The sequence below is a fragment of the Aphidius gifuensis genome, linkage group LG5 (genome assembly GCF_014905175.1).
Source record: "Aphidius gifuensis isolate YNYX2018 linkage group LG5, ASM1490517v1, whole genome shotgun sequence".
In the NCBI taxonomy this organism is placed as follows: Eukaryota; Metazoa; Arthropoda; class Insecta; order Hymenoptera; family Braconidae; genus Aphidius; species Aphidius gifuensis.
Genome location: NC_057792.1, coordinates 5,175,163 through 5,200,362, shown reverse-complemented (window position 1 = coordinate 5,200,362; position 25,200 = coordinate 5,175,163). Strand labels below are relative to the sequence as shown.

At 22.5% G+C, this 25,200-nt stretch overlaps 5 protein-coding genes and 1 long non-coding RNA gene across 13 annotated transcripts; 3 read left to right on the top strand and 3 right to left on the bottom strand.

Moving 5' to 3' along the window:
- Nucleotides 1–1,213: 1,213 nt before the first annotated feature.
- LOC122857174 (sphingomyelin synthase-related 1) lies at nt 1,214–4,430 on the bottom strand. Its single transcript, XM_044159215.1, has 6 exons — nt 4,061–4,430; nt 3,352–3,994; nt 2,765–3,090; nt 2,559–2,702; nt 2,323–2,477; nt 1,214–2,241 (listed from the first exon to the last, which is right to left on the bottom strand). Exons 2-6 carry the CDS (start codon nt 3,658–3,660, stop codon nt 1,844–1,846), a joined length of 1,332 nt encoding a protein of 443 aa, XP_044015150.1. The 5' UTR covers nt 3,661–3,994; nt 4,061–4,430; the 3' UTR covers nt 1,214–1,843.
- Nucleotides 4,431–4,743: 313 nt separating this feature from the next.
- Nucleotides 4,744–19,457, bottom strand: LOC122857172 (cyclin-dependent kinase 12). 7 transcript variants are annotated; one of them, XM_044159212.1, is made up of 12 exons: nt 19,228–19,457; nt 14,646–18,318; nt 14,353–14,557; nt 13,762–14,030; nt 13,531–13,650; nt 10,789–11,077; nt 10,468–10,588; nt 10,202–10,387; nt 8,910–9,099; nt 5,225–5,541; nt 4,904–5,146; nt 4,744–4,821 (listed from the first exon to the last, which is right to left on the bottom strand). In XM_044159212.1, the coding sequence occupies exons 2-9, from the start codon at nt 18,308–18,310 to the stop codon at nt 9,095–9,097; spliced, it is 4,860 nt and encodes a 1,619-aa protein (XP_044015147.1). In that variant the 5' UTR covers nt 18,311–18,318; nt 19,228–19,457; the 3' UTR covers nt 4,744–4,821; nt 4,904–5,146; nt 5,225–5,541; nt 8,910–9,094. The 7 variants fall into 7 exon arrangements, with proteins under 7 accessions (XP_044015147.1, XP_044015142.1, XP_044015144.1 ...); XM_044159207.1 differs by lacking the exons at nt 4,744–4,821; nt 4,904–5,146; nt 5,225–5,541; nt 8,910–9,099 and having other exon boundaries at nt 9,822–10,387; XM_044159209.1 differs by lacking the exons at nt 4,744–4,821; nt 4,904–5,146; nt 5,225–5,541; nt 8,910–9,099 and having other exon boundaries at nt 9,822–10,387; nt 14,646–18,315.
- On the top strand, nt 6,685–7,677 carry LOC122856263. The gene is made up of 3 exons (XM_044157958.1): nt 6,685–7,086; nt 7,157–7,454; nt 7,649–7,677. Exons 1-3 carry the CDS (start codon nt 6,994–6,996, stop codon nt 7,675–7,677), a joined length of 420 nt encoding a protein of 139 aa, XP_044013893.1. The 5' UTR covers nt 6,685–6,993.
- On the top strand, nt 19,026–19,754 carry LOC122857173. 2 transcript variants are annotated; one of them, XR_006374185.1, is made up of 2 exons: nt 19,026–19,189; nt 19,633–19,754. It is a non-coding gene; the product is annotated as an uncharacterized LOC122857173 (long non-coding RNA). The 2 variants fall into 2 exon arrangements; XR_006374184.1 differs by lacking the exon at nt 19,026–19,189 and adding an exon at nt 19,247–19,359.
- A 1,027-nt stretch (nt 19,755–20,781) lies between these two features.
- Nucleotides 20,782–22,609, top strand: LOC122857171 (leucine-rich repeat protein SHOC-2-like). Its single transcript, XM_044159206.1, has 6 exons — nt 20,782–21,438; nt 21,502–21,688; nt 21,763–21,909; nt 21,978–22,157; nt 22,228–22,401; nt 22,498–22,609. Exons 1-6 carry the CDS (start codon nt 21,066–21,068, stop codon nt 22,565–22,567), a joined length of 1,131 nt encoding a protein of 376 aa, XP_044015141.1. The 5' UTR covers nt 20,782–21,065; the 3' UTR covers nt 22,568–22,609.
- LOC122857169 lies at nt 22,469–25,072 on the bottom strand. Its single transcript, XM_044159205.1, has 4 exons — nt 24,445–25,072; nt 24,056–24,382; nt 23,766–23,993; nt 22,469–23,703 (listed from the first exon to the last, which is right to left on the bottom strand). Exons 1-4 carry the CDS (start codon nt 24,625–24,627, stop codon nt 23,254–23,256), a joined length of 1,188 nt encoding a protein of 395 aa, XP_044015140.1. The 5' UTR covers nt 24,628–25,072; the 3' UTR covers nt 22,469–23,253.
- Between the last annotated feature and the right edge of the window lie 128 nt (nt 25,073–25,200).

The window sequence follows — 25,200 nt, the reverse complement described above, 5'->3', positions numbered from 1 at the left end:
GAAGCAGGAAGGTTAGGAGGTAATATATGAATTAAATAAAATACCTCTTCACCTGTTCTATGATCCTGTTCAAATGGCATATTTTTTTTGATATTTTTTCTATTTGTTTTTCAAAAAAGAAATTCTATTTTTAAAATGGCAGGGAAGCAGGAAGGTCAGGAGGTAATCTAGAAATTGGATAAAATACCTCTTCACCTGTTCTATGATCCTGTTCAAATGGCATATTTTTTTTATTATTTTTTCTATTTGTTTTTTTAAAAAGAAATTTTATTTTTGAAATGGCAGGGAAGCAGGAAGGTCAGGAGGTAATCTAGAAATTGGATAAAATACCTCTTCACCTGTTCTATGATCCTGTTCAAATGGCATATTTTTTTAAATATTTTTTCTATTTGTTTTTCAAAAAAGAAATTTTATTTTTGAAATGGCAGGGAAGCAGGAAGGTTAGGAGGTAATCTATGAATTAAATAAAATACCTCTTCACCTGTTCTATGATCCTGTTCAAATGGCGTATTTTTTTTATTATTTTTTTTATTTATCTAACAGGACAGCATAAGAATATAAGAGGTATTTATTATTTCCAAAACCTTTTTTTTTTTTTATTTATAAGTTAATTTTTTTTTTTTTGAGAATTCATCGAAAAAAATTGAATATTGAACAGGATAACATAATATCATAAGAAGTATTTTCTATATTCTAAAGCTCACTCTATTCCTTTCTTTTTCAATTTTAACTTGATCTGAAAGGTATAAAGGAGGAAAATTATTTTAGTAATTAAACTAGTTTCGAATTTTCAATAAAATATATACATTATTTATCCAATTAATAATTGAAGTTGGTGATTACAGATTTTCCGAAATTTATTTGTTAAACGAGAGTGATGTAAGCTAGAATATGATGAAAAAAATTAACTTGATTTGTCGATGTTGAAACTGCTGTTGTAAATCCGTAAATGGACAAACGATGTTCCAAAAGTAAATAGCAAAAAAATGATACACTGTATTTTTCTTGAATTAACATTAGAAACATCACCTTATTTGTAATTTATTTAGTTTTTTATCATCATCAATGCAACATGTATTAAAAAATTTTAAAAAAATAAATAATAAACAACTATTTATGGCTGACAGAGCTATATATTATTTCCAAATTTGGTAAAATAATTTTTTAACTTATTAAAACAGTAATACCATAAAAAATAAACAATTAATTCTTATTTCTTTTATTTATAAATTTATTCTTTCAGCTTTTATTGTATATTTTTTATAACTATTATTATTATTATCTTAGGATTAAAAGCATTGGGCATAGAACAAGATCATTATCAAAAACCATTGAAAAAAGAAGAAAAAAAACAGCGATTAATCTCATAAATGGCAGAAGACATTTTTAAAATAATAGCTAAACAAAAAAGAAATATAAATTTGAAAATTCTAATCAATCACGTATCTTAAATTAATTTAACAATTAAACATTATTTTTTTTGTTTTAGTTACATTAAATTCATATTTATATATATTTTTTTATAAAAATAGCAAATAGTTAAACATGTAATCTTTCTTTTCAATGAAAATGTTAATTTTTATTTTTCTATTTATTATAAACTAATAAGCCTTCTGTTTAAATTAAAAAGCCTCAAAAAAAAAAACTCAAAAATAATTAATATTTTTTTTTTTTTTATACAAATTAAATCATCATTAATTTAATTAATAATTTGAGACAAATTTTTTGTTCTTTAAATAAATTTTTCTAAATTAAAATAATGTAATTTTTCTAAATTAAAATAAAAAAAAAAAAAAAAAAAAAGTAATTGTTCCTAAATTTTTGATTAATATTTAACGTTGTTTTAAAGTTTTTTTTTTTTTTTACTAATATTATCAACGAGAAATTGTTTTTTATGTAAATTTAATTTTTTTCTCAACAAATTACCAGCATCATTAAATGAAGATGCAATATTATATATTATAAGTGATGGTGATTCATATTCATTCGGTACAATTCCATCAACAGTTGATTCAAAAAAGCTAAATAATGGAAACCATATTCTAGTTCTATTTGAATCACGTTGCATCAATGCTTGATTATTAGCCAATGTATGATAATAAAGAAATAATCTTGACGTTATATAAAATGCAACAAATACATCAATTGAATAATGTTCATGTGCAGCAAGAATAAAAAATATACCAAACATATTTAACATCCAAGTAAATGTATGAAGAAAATAAAAAGGTCTTGGTGTATCTGTGAAGGAAAAAAAATTAAATTATTATTAAACTTATCATTGAGATAAATAAATATAAATATTTACGTCAATTAACTTACATTCAGTTATAAAAAAATTTAACATTGTCAATGCAACAGTATGACCACTAAACATATAATCACCACATGTTCTAACACCTTGAATTGACAAACCAGCACCACGCCAAATAACATAAGCCATGGAAATTTTATTGTACAATTCACCATAAGCAGTTCTGCAAAAAAAAAAAAAATAATCAATTAAAAAATCGCATAACATTGTATTATGTATAAAAAATAATAACAAAATAATTTACGTTGTCCATGGTTCATCTGGTCGTGTTCTTGGTTGACATTGTAAATGTGCACCAGGTACAGACAATGACGTTATCAGCATTGTCACACATCTCAATAGGAAGACAGTTCCAGATAGTGCAAAAAAACGTCTCAATAAAATAAATCTGTTGATGTAAAAATACATTAAAATAATGTAAAATTTAATTATCTATTAGTATATATTTACCTGTATTTATGAAATATCAATACAAGTAACCAAATTGCAAATAATAGTGTACCAGTTACTTCACACATATCAAATGCCCATGGTATATGTGGTACATTGTCTAAAAAAATATCTGGTAATGGTGGATATTTTTTCATATCAGGTACACGATCATGTACAATAACCATGACAAATGCTGTTATCCATGTTACAATAAATAAATATCCAAGACTTAATAATGCTTTAAATATTTCTGGTGGTAATTGTGATGCATGTCCATCATCTGATGCTGAATAAAGTTCATGATCAATTGAACTTTCAGTGTTGTTTGTTGTTATGCTTGGTAACTGTAAATAAATATTTATTTATCAAAAAATATTCTACAAGTAAATTATTATATTATATAAGTTTTTTTTTTCAACACCTTTTAAATATATTATCTAAAAATTTAATTATCAATTTAACATTTTATCTATGATGAGATTTATTTTTTGAGATATCGCCAATTTAAGTATAATATCCTTGAAATTATTTTTGTGATATAAATTTAATATATAAATTTTTGATAACATATATAGATATATTTAATAAAATGAAAATTAATTTACCTCATTTTTATTATTTGTATAAAAATTATTTGTTGTAAATAATTCAATTTGTCCAAGTTCAAATAATACTGACATATTATCTTTTTGTAATTTTTTAATACTAATATATAGTCTTTTAACATCACCAATTTTTTTAATATTTAAACCATTTATTTTTAAATCATCTTCTTTTAATGTCAATAATGATTTACCATCAATATCATGTTCCATAAATTGATTAACACATGATAAATTACCACTATCTTTAAGCCACTTGACAACATCATCATTTGACCACTCAATAACTCTTTTTGGTAAATTTTTTGCCATTTTAATTTATAATAATTTTTTTTCTATTGACTATTAATATTTAAAATTGACAATACACCTTTTTTTTGTTATTTAATTTACATAAATATATTATTCATATAAACACAATAAAATTAATTAAAATTCATAGAAATATTTTGCTCTTTAACACAAAAATTACATTTTAATTTTTGGTTTTTTTTTTTCTAATAAAAAAATGAATTTTTAAAATTCATTTTTGTCAGCCCATTGTGTGACAATATCCTTTTGTTTTGTAAATTAATTTGCACAATGATTAATAAATAATTAAAAAATTAATTTACGTCATTCATTGATAAATAAATTATTAAATATTCTGGAAATATAAATAAACAATTAAGATATAATTAAAACAAAAAATTGTTAATGACAAATATTTTACCTGTTTTATGAATAGTTTTTTTTTCTTTTTCTATTGTTGAAGAGTTTGTAATTCTTTTTTGTAATTATTGATAAACTTAACACTTGAGGGAATAATATATGTCAGCCATATCCCAAAAGGTATCAAAAAAAAAAACTGATAAGGACTTGTTATTATCACAAACAATTAAATATATATTCCTCGTGTTGTTTTATTTTTTAATTGTTCTTGAGTATTTATCACTCGATGAGTAATTGCGTTGAAACAATGAGACAATTATCACTGACAACTTGTATTTATACTTGCTGTATTTGTGACGTTTGAGATAAAAAATACTCATTGAATTTTAAACAAAAAAAAAAAAAAGCGAGAAAAATTCTTTTTATCTCTCCAAAATATTTAGATTTATTTTTGTGTTAGTTTATTTTTTTTTTTGAGGTTAGGAAATATATTTAAAGATGGCGTAGTATATTTTAGTTGATAAAGTAAATTTCTTTATCGAAAAAAAAAAATTCAAATATATTTTTTATAATTTCGAAATTATATTTTATTTAATTACCAGTTAAAATTTTTCTTATCATAATATTAAAATTATCTTCAGTAACTGGAGCTTCACTTGATGCATCAATAATTTCATTTCGAAATAAAATACTCGAAATCCAATTTCTATGCACACTTATATCAATAATAATAATTTTTTTTTGACAATTAAAATTATTATCATTTTTAACAAGACCAATGATTTCCATTGCTCCATTAAAAACAGGTTCACCATGAAAATTCTTAAAAGAAAAAACAAAATAATAATTAAAATTTTGAATAATTAATTGTCTTTTAATTTGAATAATTAAAAAATATAGAAACCTTGCAAATTGTGGTACTCGTGTATTCCCCACAAAATGATGAATAATAAATACTTGCATTACAAACTCTTCCATATTTTAATAAAACATTTGATTTCAACAATTTAGATGGATTCGAAATTTTTGATAAATTATCAGTCAATTTTTCATAATGAATAAATGTCACAGTGTCATGGATTTTTCCTCTTGATTTTTCATTTGAATATAAATTTTTAACCATATCTTTATTTCCATTTTGTTCAAGCTAAAAATAAAAATTACATATTTGTTTATTTGTAAATTGAGTATTTAATAAAACAGTTGCTCTTTTTTTTTTTTTTACCTTTAAAATTGCAACACCATTTTCATTTGCTTGGCCACTTGTTGAAATTGATGAAACATTATGAAATAAAAATTCATCATCATTTGATTTTGAAAATATTGAAACAACATAATTGCTTGGATTTTTATCAATATTTAATGTTGAATTATCTTTATTATTAACAAGACAATTTAACGTTGTTAATACATGAAATTCACTTATTAATACACCACTGCAGAAATTATTTTTAAAATGATTTTTAATTTTTATTTCTGGAAATATGTCAGTTGTTCGAAAGCCTGGATTAACATAATCAGAAAGTCTGTGTCCATATCCATCTTAAATAAAACAAAAAAAATTATTATTATTTTGTAATGTTAAATAATATTATTTACTTACATTTAATGGAAATTGATATTATTAAAAGTGTAATGAAAGTCAATGAAAGTTTAGACATGATTTTTGGATAGAAAAAAAAACGAGTAGAAATGAAAGGACTGATCAAGGGATCAATGATGACTGTTTCGATTGAATGTGGGTTTTTTTTTTATTACAAAATAATTAAAATAAAAATACACAGTGTTTGAACTTTGTTCAGTCTAAATATTGCCTTTAATAGAAAAAAAAATAAATTAAAATTGAGAAAGTGTGAACTTTGATCAGCTTAGATATGAATTTTTTTTTATAGAAAAAATTGAGAGACCTTTGCCTTGAGGAAAAAAATTATTTTCTTTTTAATTGTATATTTAAATATATGCCAAATGGTCAAGGTAGATAACTAGATAATTATTATTTAAAAATGGTATAAATAATTTATACTATTGTCAAATAATTTATAGGTCAACACAAAAAAAAACCCAAAGAAATTATCATAAAATTTATCGATTAATTTTTTTTCTTTAACTATAATTAAAAACTTGTAATAATTTATTAAAAATATATTTAAATTTAGTTATTTTTAAAAATAACGTTTTATATAAATAAATTATTTTTTTTTCTATTTGTATGATTTAAATAGCTTATTTTTAATATTTGCCTTTAAAACTTATAGACAAATAAATGAGTCATAAATTAAATAAAGAAATGAATAATAATTTTAATAGATAAATTCTATTTATATTTAAAAAAAAAAAATTTCTTTTCTAAATAAATTATCGGTTAAATTATTTTTTTATTCCCCAATTATTATTTTTTTGAATTTGACTAATCACCTTTTAAATGATAAAAGAAAAAAAAAAATTTTAAGTTATAAATTAAAACGTTATCTATAGTGTTATTCTGTCGAAAAAAAAAAGAAAAAATTATAAAAAAAAAAATAAAAAAACAAAACAAACAAAGATAATAATTGATAATAAAAAAAAAAAAAAAAAAACGAAAGACTTATTATACAAATATATTTTTAGATAAACCTTGTAACAAAAACTTCTTAAATAAATTTTTTTTATAAATATATTTAATATATTATTTTTTGTGTGTCTTCAGTATTCATTTGATCGTCAAGTGTAAGATTAATTTATTTAAAAATCATTCAAGAATTATAAATAAAATTTTAAAATAACATTTCTCCCACTTATTTTATATTTTATATTCTCCTAAAAACCACCTTTTCAGGTGTTGACAAATCACAAACAAAGTATATAATTATTAAGTCTTCCAACGTGTCACAATCAGTGAATTTATCTTTAATAAAAATTCGTTAATAGTTGACATTTAAATCAACATTTAAAAAAACCACTTGTTTTATTAAATTTATATGATAAAAAATTTTAAAAGTTTATAAATTATTTGCAATGGAAGTTGAATGTGTTGAAAATAATTTTATAGAAGCAAAAAACATTGAGAAAAAAGCAGAATTTATCATTGAAAATTCTCAACAACAATTGGTAAATAATAATTTTATTTTATTTAAAATAAATAAAATATAAATTTTATATTATTTTTTTTTTTTCTCAGTTAACAGACACAGAAGAATTATCTGATCCTGATGACGATGATTTTTTTATCGAACGTAGAAGTGACGATGCTATAATTGATGATATTAAAAAATGGATATTACGTCCAATAATAATATATAATAAAAATGATGATATTAATCCAATGATACCAGATGAAGAATTTGAATTAATATCTAAAAATGGTGCTGAAAAAGCAGTTGATTTATTTTTAAATAATTCAAAATTAAATCCATTATATGTACGTTCATATGTTTATGATTTATCATTATTAATAAATAAACAAAATCCATATAATGGTGATTTTAAAAATGATATGAAAAATTATATTGAAAAAAAATGTATTGAATTTTATAAAAAAAAAAATTCAAATGATTTTAAATTAATTGGTGAATTATATTTTCATAAAATTATTAAAATTAATTATTTACATTATTGTATTGATGATTTAATTAAAAATCACAATGAAAATGATATAATATGTTTGATAAAGCTAATAAAATCATCTGGTTATTCTTGTAAATTAAAATTAAATCAATGCTATGATATATTTAAAAAAATTATTGATGATAAAAAATTATCAAATAATGTTTTAAATAAATTAAATAAATTATCAATTATTATTGCTAATCAATTGCTATATTCACATAATTTTAAATCATCTTGTATTGATTTAAATAAGCAATATCAAATACAAAATTATATGATGAATATGTCACCATCAAATAAACCAGAAACTGGAAATATTGAATCACTTCGTCAGGTAAATATTACCATTATAATTTTATAGTATTTGTATAAAAAAAAAAAAATTTATAATTTACAGTTTCGTCGTCAAAAAAGCTGTGAAAATCAAGATGATAATCGTTGTCATGCTGAAGATTATCATTTAATTAAAAATATTGAATTATATAATTTAAATCCAATTGAATATTATAATTCATCTGATGATGATGATTGTGATAATGAGATGATTGATGATCAATATGATTTACAAACAAAATCAACAACTGAAACAATAACAAAATTAATTATTGATAGAGGAAGAAAAAATAGTATACATTCACGTTCTTATGCTATTGAAATATTTAATTTAATGAATAAACAAAAATATTATTTATGTGAATATCGTGATGTCATACAGGATTATGTTGAATCACAATGTATGGATTGGATTAATTATAAAAAACCAAATGATTATTTATTCATTGGTGAATTATGGTTTTATAGAATTTTAAGCAATGAATTTATTCGTGGTTGTATTAAATTATTAATTAATCATTCAAAAGAATGTGATATTGAGTGTTTAATTAAATTAGCCAAAGGTGGTGGTTGGAGTGTTGCATTAAAATTGCCAGATTATAAAGAACGTTTATTAAAAATTTATAAATATAATAATTTTCAAAATGATGTTAAATTAAAATTTAAAAAATTAATTGAACGTTGTTGTTATGAAAAGTATGAAGTAAATTAAATTTACTTTTATGTCTTATGTCTTTTCGAAATTATTATAAAAAAAAATATATTAAGATGTTTTAATTTGTATTGAGTCATTAAAACTATTGAAATGTAATAAATAAAATTAATTATAAATTAATAATTAATAAAATTATTATTGTTAATTAAATTTAAGTTTTATAATTAATTTTTGGTATTTGTTTTGATAAGATTCACTGGCTGAAAGAAATTTGAAAGAAGTTTAAAATTAAAAAAAAAATATTTGTTATAGTTTAAATTAATTAAAATTGACTTACAGTAATTTGTGAATTTTTTTCTATTTGGTGAATGTGATTAATTTTAATTTGAAGAAATTTATTATTATTTTTTTTCTTTGATTATTATTTTTTTTTACAGGTACAAGTAGATTCCTTATGTATTGACAAACAAAGGTGATTCTAACCTTGTCTCAAAAATTTTGGTTGATCAGTCAATTCATTACTCAATCTGTATAAAAAAATAATTTAAATTACATTATTTACTAGTTAATATATTCAAAAATAATAATTAATAATTGTTAATAATTTTTTTTTAATAATAAATCTATAGTTTAACATGACATTGTGTTTTTCATATCGAAATTTACAAATGTCAAATACTTGTTACTATTTTTTTATACGAAATAATAATTGTTTATTTTAAAATAGTGAAAATAAATTAACTGTGTGATTTATTATTAAATAATAATATATTATTTTCATCAATAGTTAAAATTTAAGTTTTTTTATTAATTTATTTCCAAATATTTACATTTTCATATTTTTTTTGTTTTTTTTTTGTAAACTTGATTTTGACAAGAAAAATTAATTTTACTTTAAATATATAAACTAATAAATTTATGAATAATTTACACGATAATTTAAACACCCCATTTTATTTATAAACTAACAAAATACTCATCACTTTGTTCGATTATTATCAAAGTTTAAACAAATTAAAATTTAAAAAATCATTTAAAACATTTATCGTTGAATAGAAAAAAAAAAAGAAATAGAAATGCACTGATTTTACAATAATAATAAAAAAAAAAAAAATAAACTTTTATATTTACAATAAATAAAAATTAAATAACAACGTCAAAATAAATATACATTTTAATATTTATTATTTATTTGAACAAAAACAATCAGTAAACGAATGACGAGTCTTTTAATTTTTTTTTCTTTTTTTTTCTTTTCTAAATATATTATATTAAATTAATCGATCAAAGTCTGTACAAGTGCATTTATATTATAATTAAATAAACATATTTAAGAGCTTAATATGATAATATTATTTGTTTTTATAGCAACAAATTAAAAGAGGTGACAAAAATAAAAAAAAATAAAAAAATAGAAATAAATTAACGAAAAGCCACGAACTTATTAATCCAGTTAAAAAAATCGAAACAATCAAATTGAAAATAATAATAATAAATTTTCTTTTTAAATTCTTTTCTTATTTGAGGTGTTATTTATATAAACAAAAAAAAAAATAAAATAAAATACTTATTAAGTTGACGATGTAGATGGTGGAAAAATAGCTTGTGATGTTCCAGCAAATGATTTACCTTGGGATTGTGTGACAATATTATTTTGGGGATTATATGTATCAACACTATAACGTGACATTAATGCTGATAATGCTGTACGTATACCAGTTGTTGCAACTTGTGACCATCTACCCGAGCTAACAGCATCATCACCAGCATAAACAGCATGTGCATCAAAACTTGTTTTTTTTCCAATGCCCAAGTCTGAAATAATATTTGATATTAAAAAATTCATTAAATCCTCTTTTAGTATTTTTTTCTATAATTAAATTTCATCAACTGACCTTTTTGAGGTGGATTTAAAACTGGTAAATGTGCCTCAAGTTGTCCAGTTGTTCTTGAATTTGCAGCAAGACGTAATTCCAAATGTAAATCTTCCAAAAGACGTACAGCTTTTGGATCACTCTAAAAAAAAAAAATAGAAAAAAGAAAAGAATAATAATATATGAAACAAAAAAATTACACAAAGGTACTAAAGTAATAATAAAATAAATCATTTAATTATTTATATAGACAAGTAGTAATGTTGATTATTTTTATTTATTATATTGATTTAATTATATAATTTAAAATTTCATCTTAAATTATTTTTTATTTTTGTTTACCTCGTTGTCCAAACGTAGTGACATTAAATCATCAACTCTTATTGGTTTTCCATGGCTAAGTGCACCAGTTAATGATGATAATTTTCTAGCCAAACTATCCTCAGTATTTAATTGTAAATCACGTTGATTTGTATTATTATCTGTTCGTTGATTTGTACGATTTTTAACTGGACTATTATAATAATATGCTGGTGATGATACTCCAAATGTACTACTTTCACCAAACATACTATCATTATTATAATTTGTTGAATTATAACCAGCTTCCATTTTCAATCTTTTTGATGATCTGTAATTTATAAAAAATTCATTATTTTTATATTATAATTATTATTGTATTTTATTTAATTTAATTTTTTAAATGATTTATGTAATTTTTAATTAATCATGCAAACAGTAAGCTTGTATAATTTCATGCTAACAATATTTTATTTTTATAATTCAACGAAAGACAGTAAAAATTTCACCATCAAATTATTATTTTTTTTTAAATTGAGATTAGTGTTGTTTGTTAGTTTTTAAATGTTTTATTATTTATTAGGAACTTTTTATGATAATGGAAATAATGAAAATGATATAATTGTTAAAATAATTTTTATAGAAAAAAAAAAAAAAGTGGAAGAGTTCCTTTACCTACTAGTAAACACTATTTTAATAGTGATTTTTATTTTTGTCCCTCTATCAATTGGCCACTAATTCTCTATTTCCTGAAACATATTTTATTGTTTTTTTTTTTTTCTGTGGTTTGTTTCATTTTTATTGATTATGATTTTATGTTAATTTTTATTATAATATTTATTTTGTTTAAATAATAATTAGTATATATTCAGTGTCGTTGGTTTTTTTTTCTAAATAATTATTGTCAATTATAGAATATTTTTTTATAATTCATTCATTACAAATGATTTTATTTCAGTTAAAACAAAATTACCATGAAGCTTTATTGATAATATATAGTTGGAAATTAATATTTCTATTGTTGGTATTTAATTGTTTTTAAATTGTAAATAAATATTACTCCAAAAATAATTATAATTTGGCGAATTTCTTTTTCTTTTTATTAACAACAATTCAAATTGTACTTAATTATTTTATTTTATACTTTCCCGTGATGTTCTTTAATCTTCTCCACAGCACAGGCAATTTATTTATTTAAATATTATTTTTTTATATAGCCTTTGACTGGGAAAATGGATTGAGGATCACGGGATTATTAATAAAATTATTAAATCAATTTTTCCTAGCACCATTGTCTTTTTCTTTTTCAAACAAGACTTACAATTATGAAAAAAAATTTAATCATTATTGAAATTTTATAAAAATGTAAATCATTTTGTTAATTTTTAAAAATAAATTTAAGAGCCATTACAATTAAAAAAAAGAAAATTACAACGATAAAACCATTTAACATATTTAAGTGTATATTTTCCAGTATTATCATTTCCAAATTTAATAAGGGTTTTTTAATTTTTTAAATATAAGAAAAAAACATAAGACGAAAAGAAAATTGAATGCTTAAAAATATAATAAAACATTCAATAATTGTCAATAATTTTTTTGTTTAACTGTAAATTTCTTTTTTCAAAAAAAAAAAAAACAAAAACGCACTGATATTTTGTCTTATTATTATTTTTTTTTTGTCGAATAATAAATTTACAAATTAAAAATAAACGACGACACCATAAATATTTTTACAATTATTATTTTTTAATTAACATAAACAATTGATTGTTTTATTTATAATAATTTCAAATTGAATTGTTAAAACAAAAAAAATAATATAATAATATTAATAAACAAATCATCATCATATAATCAAAGCTTTTAAGTTTTTATTTTCATGTCAAGCTTTGATTGTTAATTTTATTATTATTGTTTTTTTACATAACTTACATAACTAAATATTTTATATTAAACCACAAGACCTATTGTCTTTCACATTTTTTTTTAAACTTGTAATCAATTTTTAATAATTATAAATATATATATTTATTTATACTAATGTTATCATAATAATTTCATGATTAAATTTCATTTTATCATTGTTTTTTTTTAAATAAATCATCGTGAATTTTTTCCAAATTATAAATAGAAAAGAAAAATAAGATAATATTCATTTTCATATCCTCATATAATTATTTATTTAATAAATTAAATAAACGTGATTTTTTATTTATTTTTTTTGTTATTTCTTCTTCCATCAAGTCCTCAGATGATCCAGTGTCATTCTGATCAATATGATCAGCATAAATAACTCACTAATCCCAACTTAAACTTGAAAATAAAAATAACAGAAAAAAAAATAAAATCAAATGAAAATAAAAATAATAAAAGAAGAGTATATTTTTAATTTATATTATTTCATTTTGTAAAATTTTTTTTTTTTTCTTTATTTTTATTAAATTCATGCAAAAGTTTGGATTAACATGCATTCTATATTGTTTATCATAAACAATGATTTATGATAGCAAAAAAATAATAAATTTAAAAAAAAAAAAAAAAAATGATAATAGCTTAGAATCAAGGACAATCCAAAGGACAGTTGAAATTATTTAAAAATAATAATTATTTCTATACGCAACGATAAAATATTAAACTATCCAACCAAGAAGAAATTCTACTTGTACATTGAAATAATTTTTCTTTAACATACTTCTTTATCAATTTTATAATAACTATTTGTTTTTTTTTTTCATTAATTATTTATTCATTTGTGTTTGTTTTAATTTTTCTACTACTCACCCTCCAACGTCCCTTCCAGCTGTTGCTAATTCTTGTTGTTCTCGTTGTAGTCGTCGACGATTTTGTTTACTCCAAAGTTCATGACAATCTTGTTTAATTGGAAGAGCATCTTCTGGCAATCTGTATTATAAATTCAAAAAGAAAAATGTTGTTGATGAAGATATTGTTGTTGTTTTATTATAATTATTTTAAAAATGTATTAATAATTTGAAAAACAAAAAAACGACATACAATAGAGGTTTGACATCTATGAGCCAAGAGTTTTGTAATGCATCAGATGCTGTTATACGTTTATCAGGATCTAATTCAAGCATTTTATCAAGTAAATCAAGAGCTGATTCAGGCATCCCTGCAAATTGTTCTCTCACTACACGTCTGTATGTTTTTTTTGGTTTAAATTGATGCCAAAGAGGAAGTTTTATCACAGATGGCCAAACAGCTGGTGTTGGTGTACCACATATACGTGATATCATTTCCAATTGTACCATTTCTATATTAGCCTGTAAATAAAAATTATAATAATCATTAAAAAATACATGTACTTTTTTAAATAAAAAACATAATTTTGTTTTAATAATGATCATTATCAGTAAGCCAATGAAGTAGAATGACAGGTTCTATTTAATAATTGGTAGAATATTTTTTTTGCATCAATTTACGTAAATTGTTAATCCTTAAATTCCTTAAATGATTCAACTTGCTATATTATTTAAACAATTAAATATACTCTAAGTAAAATACAAAAAGATGAATAATTACTTCAAGAAGATAATAAAGTTTAAAGGGAAAATACTTAAATTATTAAAATATAATTTTACTTACTTGAAATACTGGCCTTTTCAAAAATAATTCACCAAGAATACAACCACAGCTCCAAACATCAATTGCTGGTCCATATCTTTCTTCACCAAGCAATAATTCTGGTGGACGATACCAGAGTGTTATGACTTTATTGGTATATGGTCTTGATCTATCCTCAGCATTGTAAAATCTTGCTAATCCAAAATCAGCAAGTTTAACTTCACCCCTGTTAATGTAAGAAAAAAAAGAAAATCATTGCTTAGTTTATTAAAAATATATATTGTTATATTGATTAGAAAAAAAAATATATTTACTTGTTATTGATGAGTATATTTGAGCACTTGATATCACGATGTAAAAAATTTTTAGCATGACAGTAATTTAAACCATCTAATAGCTGTTTCATAATACTCTTATGATGACTTTCAGTAAAAGTAACCATACCAGATTCCAATAAACCCATTAAATCATGATCCATATATTCAAATACAAGATAAAATGAACCTTTATCTTTTCTAAAATCTTTAGCATCTTGTTTATCAGTTACAATTTCACGTAATGTTACAACATTTTTATGTTCTAACTGACGTAATATTTTTAATTCTCTAACAGCTGTTATTGGAAAACCTTCTTTTTCATTTTCTAATCTAACTTTTTTTAATGCAACTAAAACATTTTCACGTTTATCTTGTGCTTTATATACTTGTCCATATGTACCTTGTCCAATTTGTGCAATAACTTCAAATACATCAACACATCTTTCACCCCAATCTTTACCACCAGATGCTGACATTGGTACATGACAATTACGTGAACTTCTACGTTCTAATATTTTAGGTCTTTTTAATTTTGGTTTTGGTGTTATACGTTTTGATTTATTTTTTAATTTATTATCATCATTTTCATCATCACCACCACTTAAATCATCAATATCTGGTTCAATTTTTGGTAATGGTAAATCAGTTATTTTTATTTTATTTTTATTAGCACTTGTTAACTTTGGTGTTGATGTATTTATTGTTGGTGTTGTTGTTAATGATACAGCTGATGTTGATAATTTTGATTGTTGTAATTTATGTGGGCTTGGTGAACGACTTGGTGGTGAATCAATATTTTCTAAATCATGCTGATTAATACGTGGTGGTAATGGAAGTTCAGAAAATTTTTTTGTTTTAAATTGTATTATCGGTGCTTTTGGTGGATCAATTGATTTAATTGGTACCAAATTATTTGATGGATTAAATTTTATTGTTTGATTTTTAATAATATGTTGTTGATTATTAAGCTGACTAATTGTTGTTATTTTTTGTGACAATGGTGTTGTTGTTATTGAATGATTATCATTTGTTGATGGTAATGGTGGTGTTTTAGGTGTTGAATAATTACCAATTGTTTGTGATGTATTTAAATTATCATCATTACTTGATGATGAAGGTGGTGGAGGTGGTGGTGGCAATGGTGGTGGTGGAGCTGGTGATGTTACACCAGTTATAACTTTTGGTATTTGATTTATTGTTGTTATTGTTGTTATTGTTGTCGTTGGTGGTGGTGGTGGTGGTGGTGTTTGATCTGGTAATGGTGGTGTATTAAGAACACGATTATCACCACTATTTATTGCATCAGTTATAGATGAATCAACATTATCAACTGTTTTTGTACCATTTATTGTTGTTGCTGCTGCTGTTGTTGTATTATCATTTATAATTGATACATCTTTATCATCATTTTCAATTATTTGTACATCATCATGACTATTATTTACTTTAACTTTAGCTTCTTGTATTGTTTTTTCAAATATTTGAAGATTATTTCTATGTTTAACCATTTCAGCAAATAAACTTGTTGCAATAATATTATTATCTTGTACAAGACGTCTATTATAATTTTCAGTTAGTATTGGTGAATGTACACGTGAACGATGTGATGATGATGATGATGATTGTAATGGTGGTGATGATGATGATGATAAACGTGATGTTCTATTAATTGGTGGTGTTTTAGATTTTGGTTTTCTTCCAAATCTACGATACTCTTTAATTGGTGAATTATTATTTCTTTTTGGTGAACGTGAACGTTTATTACGTGTATATGATTGTGAACGTGAATTCGAATGTGATCTTGATCTTGATGATTTTTTATTCCATCTATTATTTGGACTTCTTGATCTTGAACGTGATGATGGTACTGGTAAACAGCGATTATTAACTGGACTTTTAGTTAATCTACGTGATTTACGTTTATCATTACGACGATCTTTATTATTATCATTACTATGATGATATTGACGTCTATTATCATTCATATAATTATTATTATGATTGTTATTATTATTATTAATATTATTCATATTATTACCACTTCCAAGACCTCCTCCTCCTCCTCCTCCTCCACCACCAAAACTACTACTACCAAGACCGCCACCCCCACGACGTCTTTTTTTGGCACACGATGATGGTGAACCACCAGACATATCACGATTATTATATGACATATTGTCATGTCTACGTGATGGACTTGGTGGTGTATGTCTTCTGTGTGATAAATTTTGTTGACTATGATTGTGTGGACTATACTCACTTCTTCTTCTTCTTGATGATGATGATGATGATGATGGTAGTGGTGGTGGTGTATTATTAATATCTCTTCTACGATTTTGTGGACTGTGTGAATGTTGACGTCTACGTGATGATGACGACGATGATGTTGTTGTCATTGTCATGTCATTTGGAGTTGTACTTCTTCTATCAGCATGATGATGTCCATGATAATGCTGTACTTGTTGCTGTTGATGATGTTGATGATGACGGTGATGATGTTGTTGTGGTGGTGATTGTGAACGTTTTGTAAATGATATATTATCTGGACTTGTTTTATCTGGTGTTGTTGTTCCACCATGAGGTGGTAATAATGGTGTATGAGGTGATTCAATGTGTCTTGATGTTGATTGTATAAATGATTGTTGTTGTGGTGGTGTTGTTGCATCTTGTAAATCATCATTTTGTGGTGATTCAAGATCCATATCACTTGGTGATCTTTGTGGTGTTACTGGTGATATTGGTGATGTTGAATCTTTCAATGGCATTAATGGACTTTCTGGCCATTTTGTTGAATATTTAATATTACGTTCTGGGCTTATAATTATATTATCATCATTATCACCAACATTACCCCCGACACCACCACCTCCAACAATACCATCATCATCCTCATCATCATCATTATTAATTATACGACGTGGACTTTGACTACGTGATAAACGTTTTGATTTACGTTTTTTCTTTTTAATTGATGTTAATGATGTTGGTGATAAACTACGTTTTTTCTTTTTTTCACGTTTATGTTTTTTTTCTTTTCTACGTGAATGACGTGAACGTTGTTCTTCATTATAATCTGGTGTTGTACGATGATGTTCTTGTCCATGTTCTTGTTGTGTATTTATTGGTGAATAATTACGATGTGATATTGTTGCTGGTGATGGTGATAATGTTATTGGTGATGTTGCTGTTAATTTATCATTTAATGGACTTGTTGCTAGAGCTGATGTTGATGAATGTTTCGATTTTGATGATCTTATTTTATTATAATGTGAATGTACAGTATGTTCTTGTACATCAGCACCAACATAACTATGACCACGTGAATCTTCTGAATGTATTTCACCAGCTTCTGGTCCAGATAAATCTTCACTACTTACATCACTGTAATCATATTCAACTAGAGACTTTGATGATGTAACTGGTGTATGATCAATTAATCTATCTTCACGTGAATGTCTTTTTTTTCTTTTATTTGATTGTTTACTTCTACCATGTTTACGATGTTTTTTTGTACTTGATGGTATACTATTTGATAATTCATTTTGTTCTTCATATGATATTGAATGGCGATTTTGTATGTCATTTATATTTATCGAATCACGACTACGACTTTTAAACCTTCCATTACGATCATAACGTTCATATTCACGACTGCTAGGCATGTCACCTACTAAAACAATAACAAACAAATAAAATTTATATTATTAGCTTTCATTAAAAAATTTAAAATTTTGTTTTTTAATTATTGTTAGCAAAAACAATTACCAATTAAATTTTCATCAATCAGATGAAAATATTACAAATAAAAACATCAAAATTCACCATAAAAATAGCCAATTATTAATAAATAATTTAACCATTACAATACTTGATATAAATTAATCAATTTTCTATTTTTTTTTTTTTTTTATTATAAAAAACAAAAAAAAAACACTGAGTTGATAATTATATTTTTTTCAAAAATTCACCGACACATTTTTACAATATAAACACGATAATTAAAAAAAAAAAATAATCCAACAACACTCACATCACAATCAACATCCATGTGTTATTTATTATAAATAATTATTAATAATAATAAAAAAAAAAAACTCAAAAAAATATCAACATTTTATCCCCTCTTATTTTTCATACAAACTCCCCCAAGTAAAAAAAAAAAAAAAAAAAAAAACTCAATTCACAGATATACAGTTGATCCATAAATTTAGAAAAAATTAATTTGTTTAAAGATAAAATTGTAAATAACAATTACAACTATACAATAATAACTTGACGATATTATATTTATTTTTGAGTTTTCAGTTTGGCTAGGCAGTCGGCCATTGCTCGATCACGTAGCATGCACACACACATATAAATTTACACAAACCCACACACGCGCGCGCACACACACTGCCGAGAAAAAAAAAAAAGAAAAAAAAAAAAAATGGAAAAGGGTGTCGGCCCATTTGCCAAATGAAAATCACAAAATGGTGGCAAATAAAATAGGATATCAGTAAAATTATTAATAATAACCAACAAAGTATTATAAAAATTAGGTAATTAATAAATAATAAAAAATGGAGTAAAAACTTACGTGCAATATTGATGTGGTGATAAGACGAAATTTGTGACGTTGATTATTTGCATTGAGCAAAAAACAGGACAACTTGTTTTATGTGTTGCCCAGTCAACGTAGATACTTTACATGTCCAATGAATTTATCCAGGTTTTTTTTTTTTTTCTTTTATTTATTAAATTATTAAGTTGTTAAAATATCCAGTGAGCACCGATAAATAAACCCACGATATTTAAATTAATTATTTTATTGAAAAAAGTAAAAATAAAATAATTTATCTCTTTTTTTTTTTTCTGGTTGTAATATATACGTATTTGAATCGTAATTTTATTTTTAATATTATTACTGTAAATTATTATTGCTAATTATCAATTTAGACCATAAATGTATAAATTAATTGCATCATATTATTTTTATCATTAGATTTATGCGGATTATGATTTTCCCGTGAGGAATTTTTGTGGAAATTTTATTTCTTTTTTATCATGGGAAGAATGGTCTGCTATTTTTTAACACGACCAATACCGTCGAGAAAAACCGAGCAATGATGATGATCACGTTCTCTCTCGATTCTCCGACTCTCTCTCCGTGATCATGACGTAATCAAGGAAAGAGAGAGAGGGAAAGCGATCAAAGCGACATCATTTGTATAAAATTTCAACTTTTATTTTTATTAAAATTGAAATAGTTAATTAATTATAAATTTGTAATTATTCAACATTGAAAATATTATTGTTTAAAATTTATTTTTTTATTTGTTTATAATTTTAATGCAGTTTTTTGATTGATTGGAAAAACGGAGGGAAATGATTGATCATCCGCCATTGAAAATTTAAACACGCATGCGTCGATACGTAATTACCTGTATTTTAAATTCGCCAAAAAAATTTTAACGAATAATTCAGAATAAATTGAGGAAAATTTTATTTTCAACCTACTGATAAACCTGTGGAAAGAAAATATTAAATATCTTTAAGATTTTCATGGCTTTTAAGATATTTTAGTCGAAAAAACACAAGAAAAATTGTGTAGAGACCTCTATTGCAAAACTCTGTACACTTGTAATATTTTTAAGTTAAAAAAAATATTTCTATAATTTATATTTGAATTTACCATTCAATTATTATAAACTGCTTAAATTATTAATAATAAATCTTGTATGTATCTAATGTAATTAAAAACACCAAAAAAAAAAATTAAACATCAATTAAATTTTGTTTGGAATTTTACATTTTACAGTTCATGCTTGAAAAATTCACTCTTTTTTCGCCCACATTTCAAATGTCTTTAGTAAAAGTAAAAAATTACAATGACTAATTTAATTGATTGACTTGAAATTTACGTAATTACAAAAATAACAAATCAAAATTTTCATTCAAAAAATAAAAAATTGAGCGAAATAATATGAGCTTGACTTGATGAATAATTTTTTAATTCAATTATTTCTTTCGGCTTCTTGGAAAATAAAAATAGTACATATATATATATGTATTTGATATATTAATATAATGTTTGTTGTTTTTTTATTTTCTTGTATCAAGCTAAATATATATGTCAAGTATCATTTTAAGATGTAAAATAAATTTTGTATTTTTCTTATTAAAATTAATGTCATTATTAATTCAAGAAAATGACCATATTTATTTGACCTAAATTGAAAAAGTATTGATGTAAATACAAGTCCACATGACATTGACCTAGTTAAATGAACTATAGTCACATTGCAGGAATAGATTTTTTTTCTTGTACAACCTAGAAAGCATTATAAAATAATTCATCAAGCAGTTAACAACAAATTTTTTGTCAAAGCTTTAACTTTAAATAAAATATAATAAATAAATAAAATGTTATAAATAATGGAAGATAAAAATAATAATGACATAATTGAAGAATTAAAAAATAAAAGTGTATTACATTGGAATTATCGTGGTTATAAAAATTTACCATGTGAATTGGAATTATTTGGTGATAAAATTGAAGAATTATATTTAAAAGATAATAATATTATTAAATTACCAATATGGATAAATAAATTAATTAATTTACGTAATATTTATTTATCTGATAATAAATTAATTGATTTTCCAATTGAATTATATGACAATAAAAAATTAAGTGTATTAAATTTAAGTTGTAATTATTTAAAATTAATACCAACAACAATTAATAATTTACGTTTATTAACAAATTTAAATCTTGATAATAATTTTTTAACTCAGCTACCACCAGGTAATAGCTTTTTATTAAATTATTTAATTATAGAAATTTATATTTTTCAAAAAAAATTTTTAGCAATAAAAGAACTTGAATATCTTGTTTATTTATCAATTTGTAAAAATGAATTAACAATACTACCAGAATGGATTGGATCATTAAAAAAACTTGAAACTCTATTGATTGATAATAATTATCTGGAAGAAATACCAAATCGTTTAACACTTTTATCAACATTAAAAACACTTTCAATCTGTTCAAATAGGTTTTGTAAAATTTTTCTAAATCATTATTTAGTTAATAATATATTTTTAATTGAAAAAAAATATTATATTTCAGACTGAAATACTTGCCATTAAATTCATTTATATCACAAGTTAATATTTGTTTTAATTATAATCCAGATTTAAATTATTTATCATATCCAATGTTGTCACAATTATTGGAACTTGGTTGGGATGATGAAAAAGATATTATATCAAATTCGTAAGTATTAAAATCAATGATTTTTTTAAATATTAATATTATGAATTAATAATGTTTTATTTATCTAGAAATTGTGTTAAAAAATCAAGTAATTTTAATATAAAATTAGCTGTTAAATTTAATGACATGTCAATTGAAAAAAATAAAATTATTGAACTACCAAGACAACTTTTTGGAATATTTAAAAATTATTATAATGAGCCTGTTTCATTGTGGGAATTGTCATTGAGAAGATTATATCAAACAGAGTATGTAAATATATTTTTAAATATGGAAATTAATTTTTTTGTAACTTGTTTTGTTTTTTTTATCTTTTAGTAATGCATTTGAATTATTAAAACCAGATATTTTTCATAAATTAATGTTGAATGGACCCATCAGTGTTTGTCTAAGCAATAAATGTCAACAGCCAATTTTTACAGAAGCTTGGCTAATTGTTGGTACAACTGAGGAATCATCACTTTTAGTTGTTGCATTATTTTGTTCACAAAAGTAAGATTAAAAATTAAATTTCTATTTATATATTTATTATATTAATAAGTAAACAAATAACTAAATATTGATTTAAAAAAATTCTTTTATTTTTAGATGTTTATGCACTTTTGATCCACAGTCATATGGAATTAATGAATTGCCATGGGAAATTTACACTGAATAAATTAATATACGAAGAATAAGTTGACAGGATATACAAAATTCTAATATCAAATTGAACCAAATATTAATTATCTAGTCATATTTTAGACTTAAAAAAAATCAATACTCATTATTTTTAAATATAAAAATTAATTTTTCATCTAGTCAACTTATTCTTTTTTTTTTAAATTAAAAAAAAAAATTCATCAAATTAGAAAATAATAGATTTAGAAATTCCAAAGTGTTCATCTAGTTTTTAAATTTCAAAATATTTTGTGATAGAAAAAAATGAAAAAAAAAAAATTATTGTGATTGCCAATAGCAATATTGTTAATTAAATTTATCAATTTATTTGTTGTTAATTATTAATTAATTTTATTGATGATATATATATATATTTATTGAATAAATTTTAAAAAATGTTAAAAATTAGATAAAATATATTTCGATAATTTTATCTTTTTATTTTAAATAAATTTTTTGTTGTTGATAATGAACATTTTAATAATTTGTTAATTGTGCTTTATTTTTTTTATTATCAAATAAATTATATTTAAAAAAAAAAAATTGTTTTAATGATTTTTAAAATATATTAATTAACAAATGAAATATTTTTATTTTTTATTTCTAAATTAAAAACAATAGTATTTTTAAAATACCTGAATAATTGATATTAGACCGTTTAATTTGATGAAATAAAATATATTGCTATGCACAAAGATAGTCGAGTGCTTTATCACGATCAAATTCACATTTTAATAGAGCACTTGATGCATCATCTTCAGGAAAACCAAGATCTTTAAGTGTTATTAAATTATCATGATATTTTTTTGCATTATCTTGATCATAATTTGTAAGTAATAATGCTTTTTCAGCATCATCAATTGATAAACCTAATTTTTCAAGATATTGAATTGATAATAAATATTCAACAATTTTTTTATTATCATTACCACCAAGATCACTTATTGCTTTAGCAGCACGTGACAATGAAAAACCCATATCATTAAGATGTTTAGCTAATTTTTGATCTGTTTCTGATAATTCAGATATTGGATTTAATGATTCTGATTCAGTTGATGTACTTGCACTTAAACTTTTTGATGATTGATCAGCATCAACATCTGGACTTTCTAGATCAGGCCAAGGTTTCCAATTCTAAATAAATAAATAAATATTTTTAATATATTTAATTTAATATTAATTAATATTTTATTTACCTCCATAAATGGTTTAGCTAATTCTCTTTGCAATTCTTGAACAATAATTGATATATTTCTATGTTTAGTATCAATTTGTAAATTATTATCATTGTCAATTATTTTAGATTCAACAATTTCAGATTTTTCATTTTTTTGTGAATCATCTTGTGAATTTTCTAGGCTTATTTCATCTAGCATATTTTCAATTTTATTTTGTGGTTGCCATTGTGATGTTGGTTGCAATACCTAAACATTTAATTAAATTAATTTAAATGAACTACTTTTAATTTACTTTGTTTGATAAATACCTGAGCAAGTTCTTTCATGTCATTAATTGTTTTAAGCTCAACATTATCAAATGGATTACTTGTGTCATTATCAAAATCAGCATAATCAAGACCATTTGTTTTAACATTAATATCAATATTGTGAAATTGTTGTAAACGTGGTGATAATAATTGTGGTTTTAGAATTGTTGTTTTTGGTGCTGGTGCTATTTTAATTGGCAGTTCTGGTAATTTATCTGATGATGGTGATGATGGTGTTGAGGTATTATTTATATTTTTTTTATACTCTTCAATAAGTTTTTTTTTATTTTCTTTTTCTAAATTTCTTACTTTTCTCCATTCTGACATCTATTAAAAATTTCAATTATTATTACAATCATGTTTTACAATTATTTATTATTTAATATTACCTTTTCTATAACTGATTTTTCAAGACTAAAATCATATGTATTTTTTGTAAATTCAGAAAATTTATTGTTGTAAGCTGCTGGTAGTGTTAATTTTTTTGGTGGTTTATAAGCTTCAGCAATTTTAACATGTACACCATCCATGTATGATGAAACTTGATCACATTGTGCAAATGATCTATCCATTTTTTTTTTATTATTGACAAATTATTAATTATTCAAGTTATTTCAATTTTAACTACAGCCAATCTAACCTTACTCTTTTTTATTTATTTAGTAGTTGAATAATAAATAATTATTAGCAAAATTTAATACTTATTATTATAGCTTTTTCACAGTATAGCAATAAATTATATATTTATTTATCTTTATTAATTAACAATTAAATATATATATGATTTTTTTTTTTTTTTGTGTGTGTCTTACAGTTTTTTTGTTATCTTAAAAATGAGTAAAATTTTTTTACTTTTTTATTACAAAGTAAATTAAAAATTTACAATGATAAATTAAATTAATATAGGTCAATTTAATAAATATACGTAATAAAAATAAGTTGAACACACAAAATAATACATTTACAATGAAATAAAAATAAATTGTTCATATTTGTTATGATTCACATAAAAAGTAAAACAAAGTAAAAACAATGTGAACATAGATAATAATCGTTATATCGTTCATTCGATATTCAAGTGTCAAATATGATAATGCATTTTCAAACTCGTGAGGATGCCAAGTATAAACAAATTATAAAAAAAG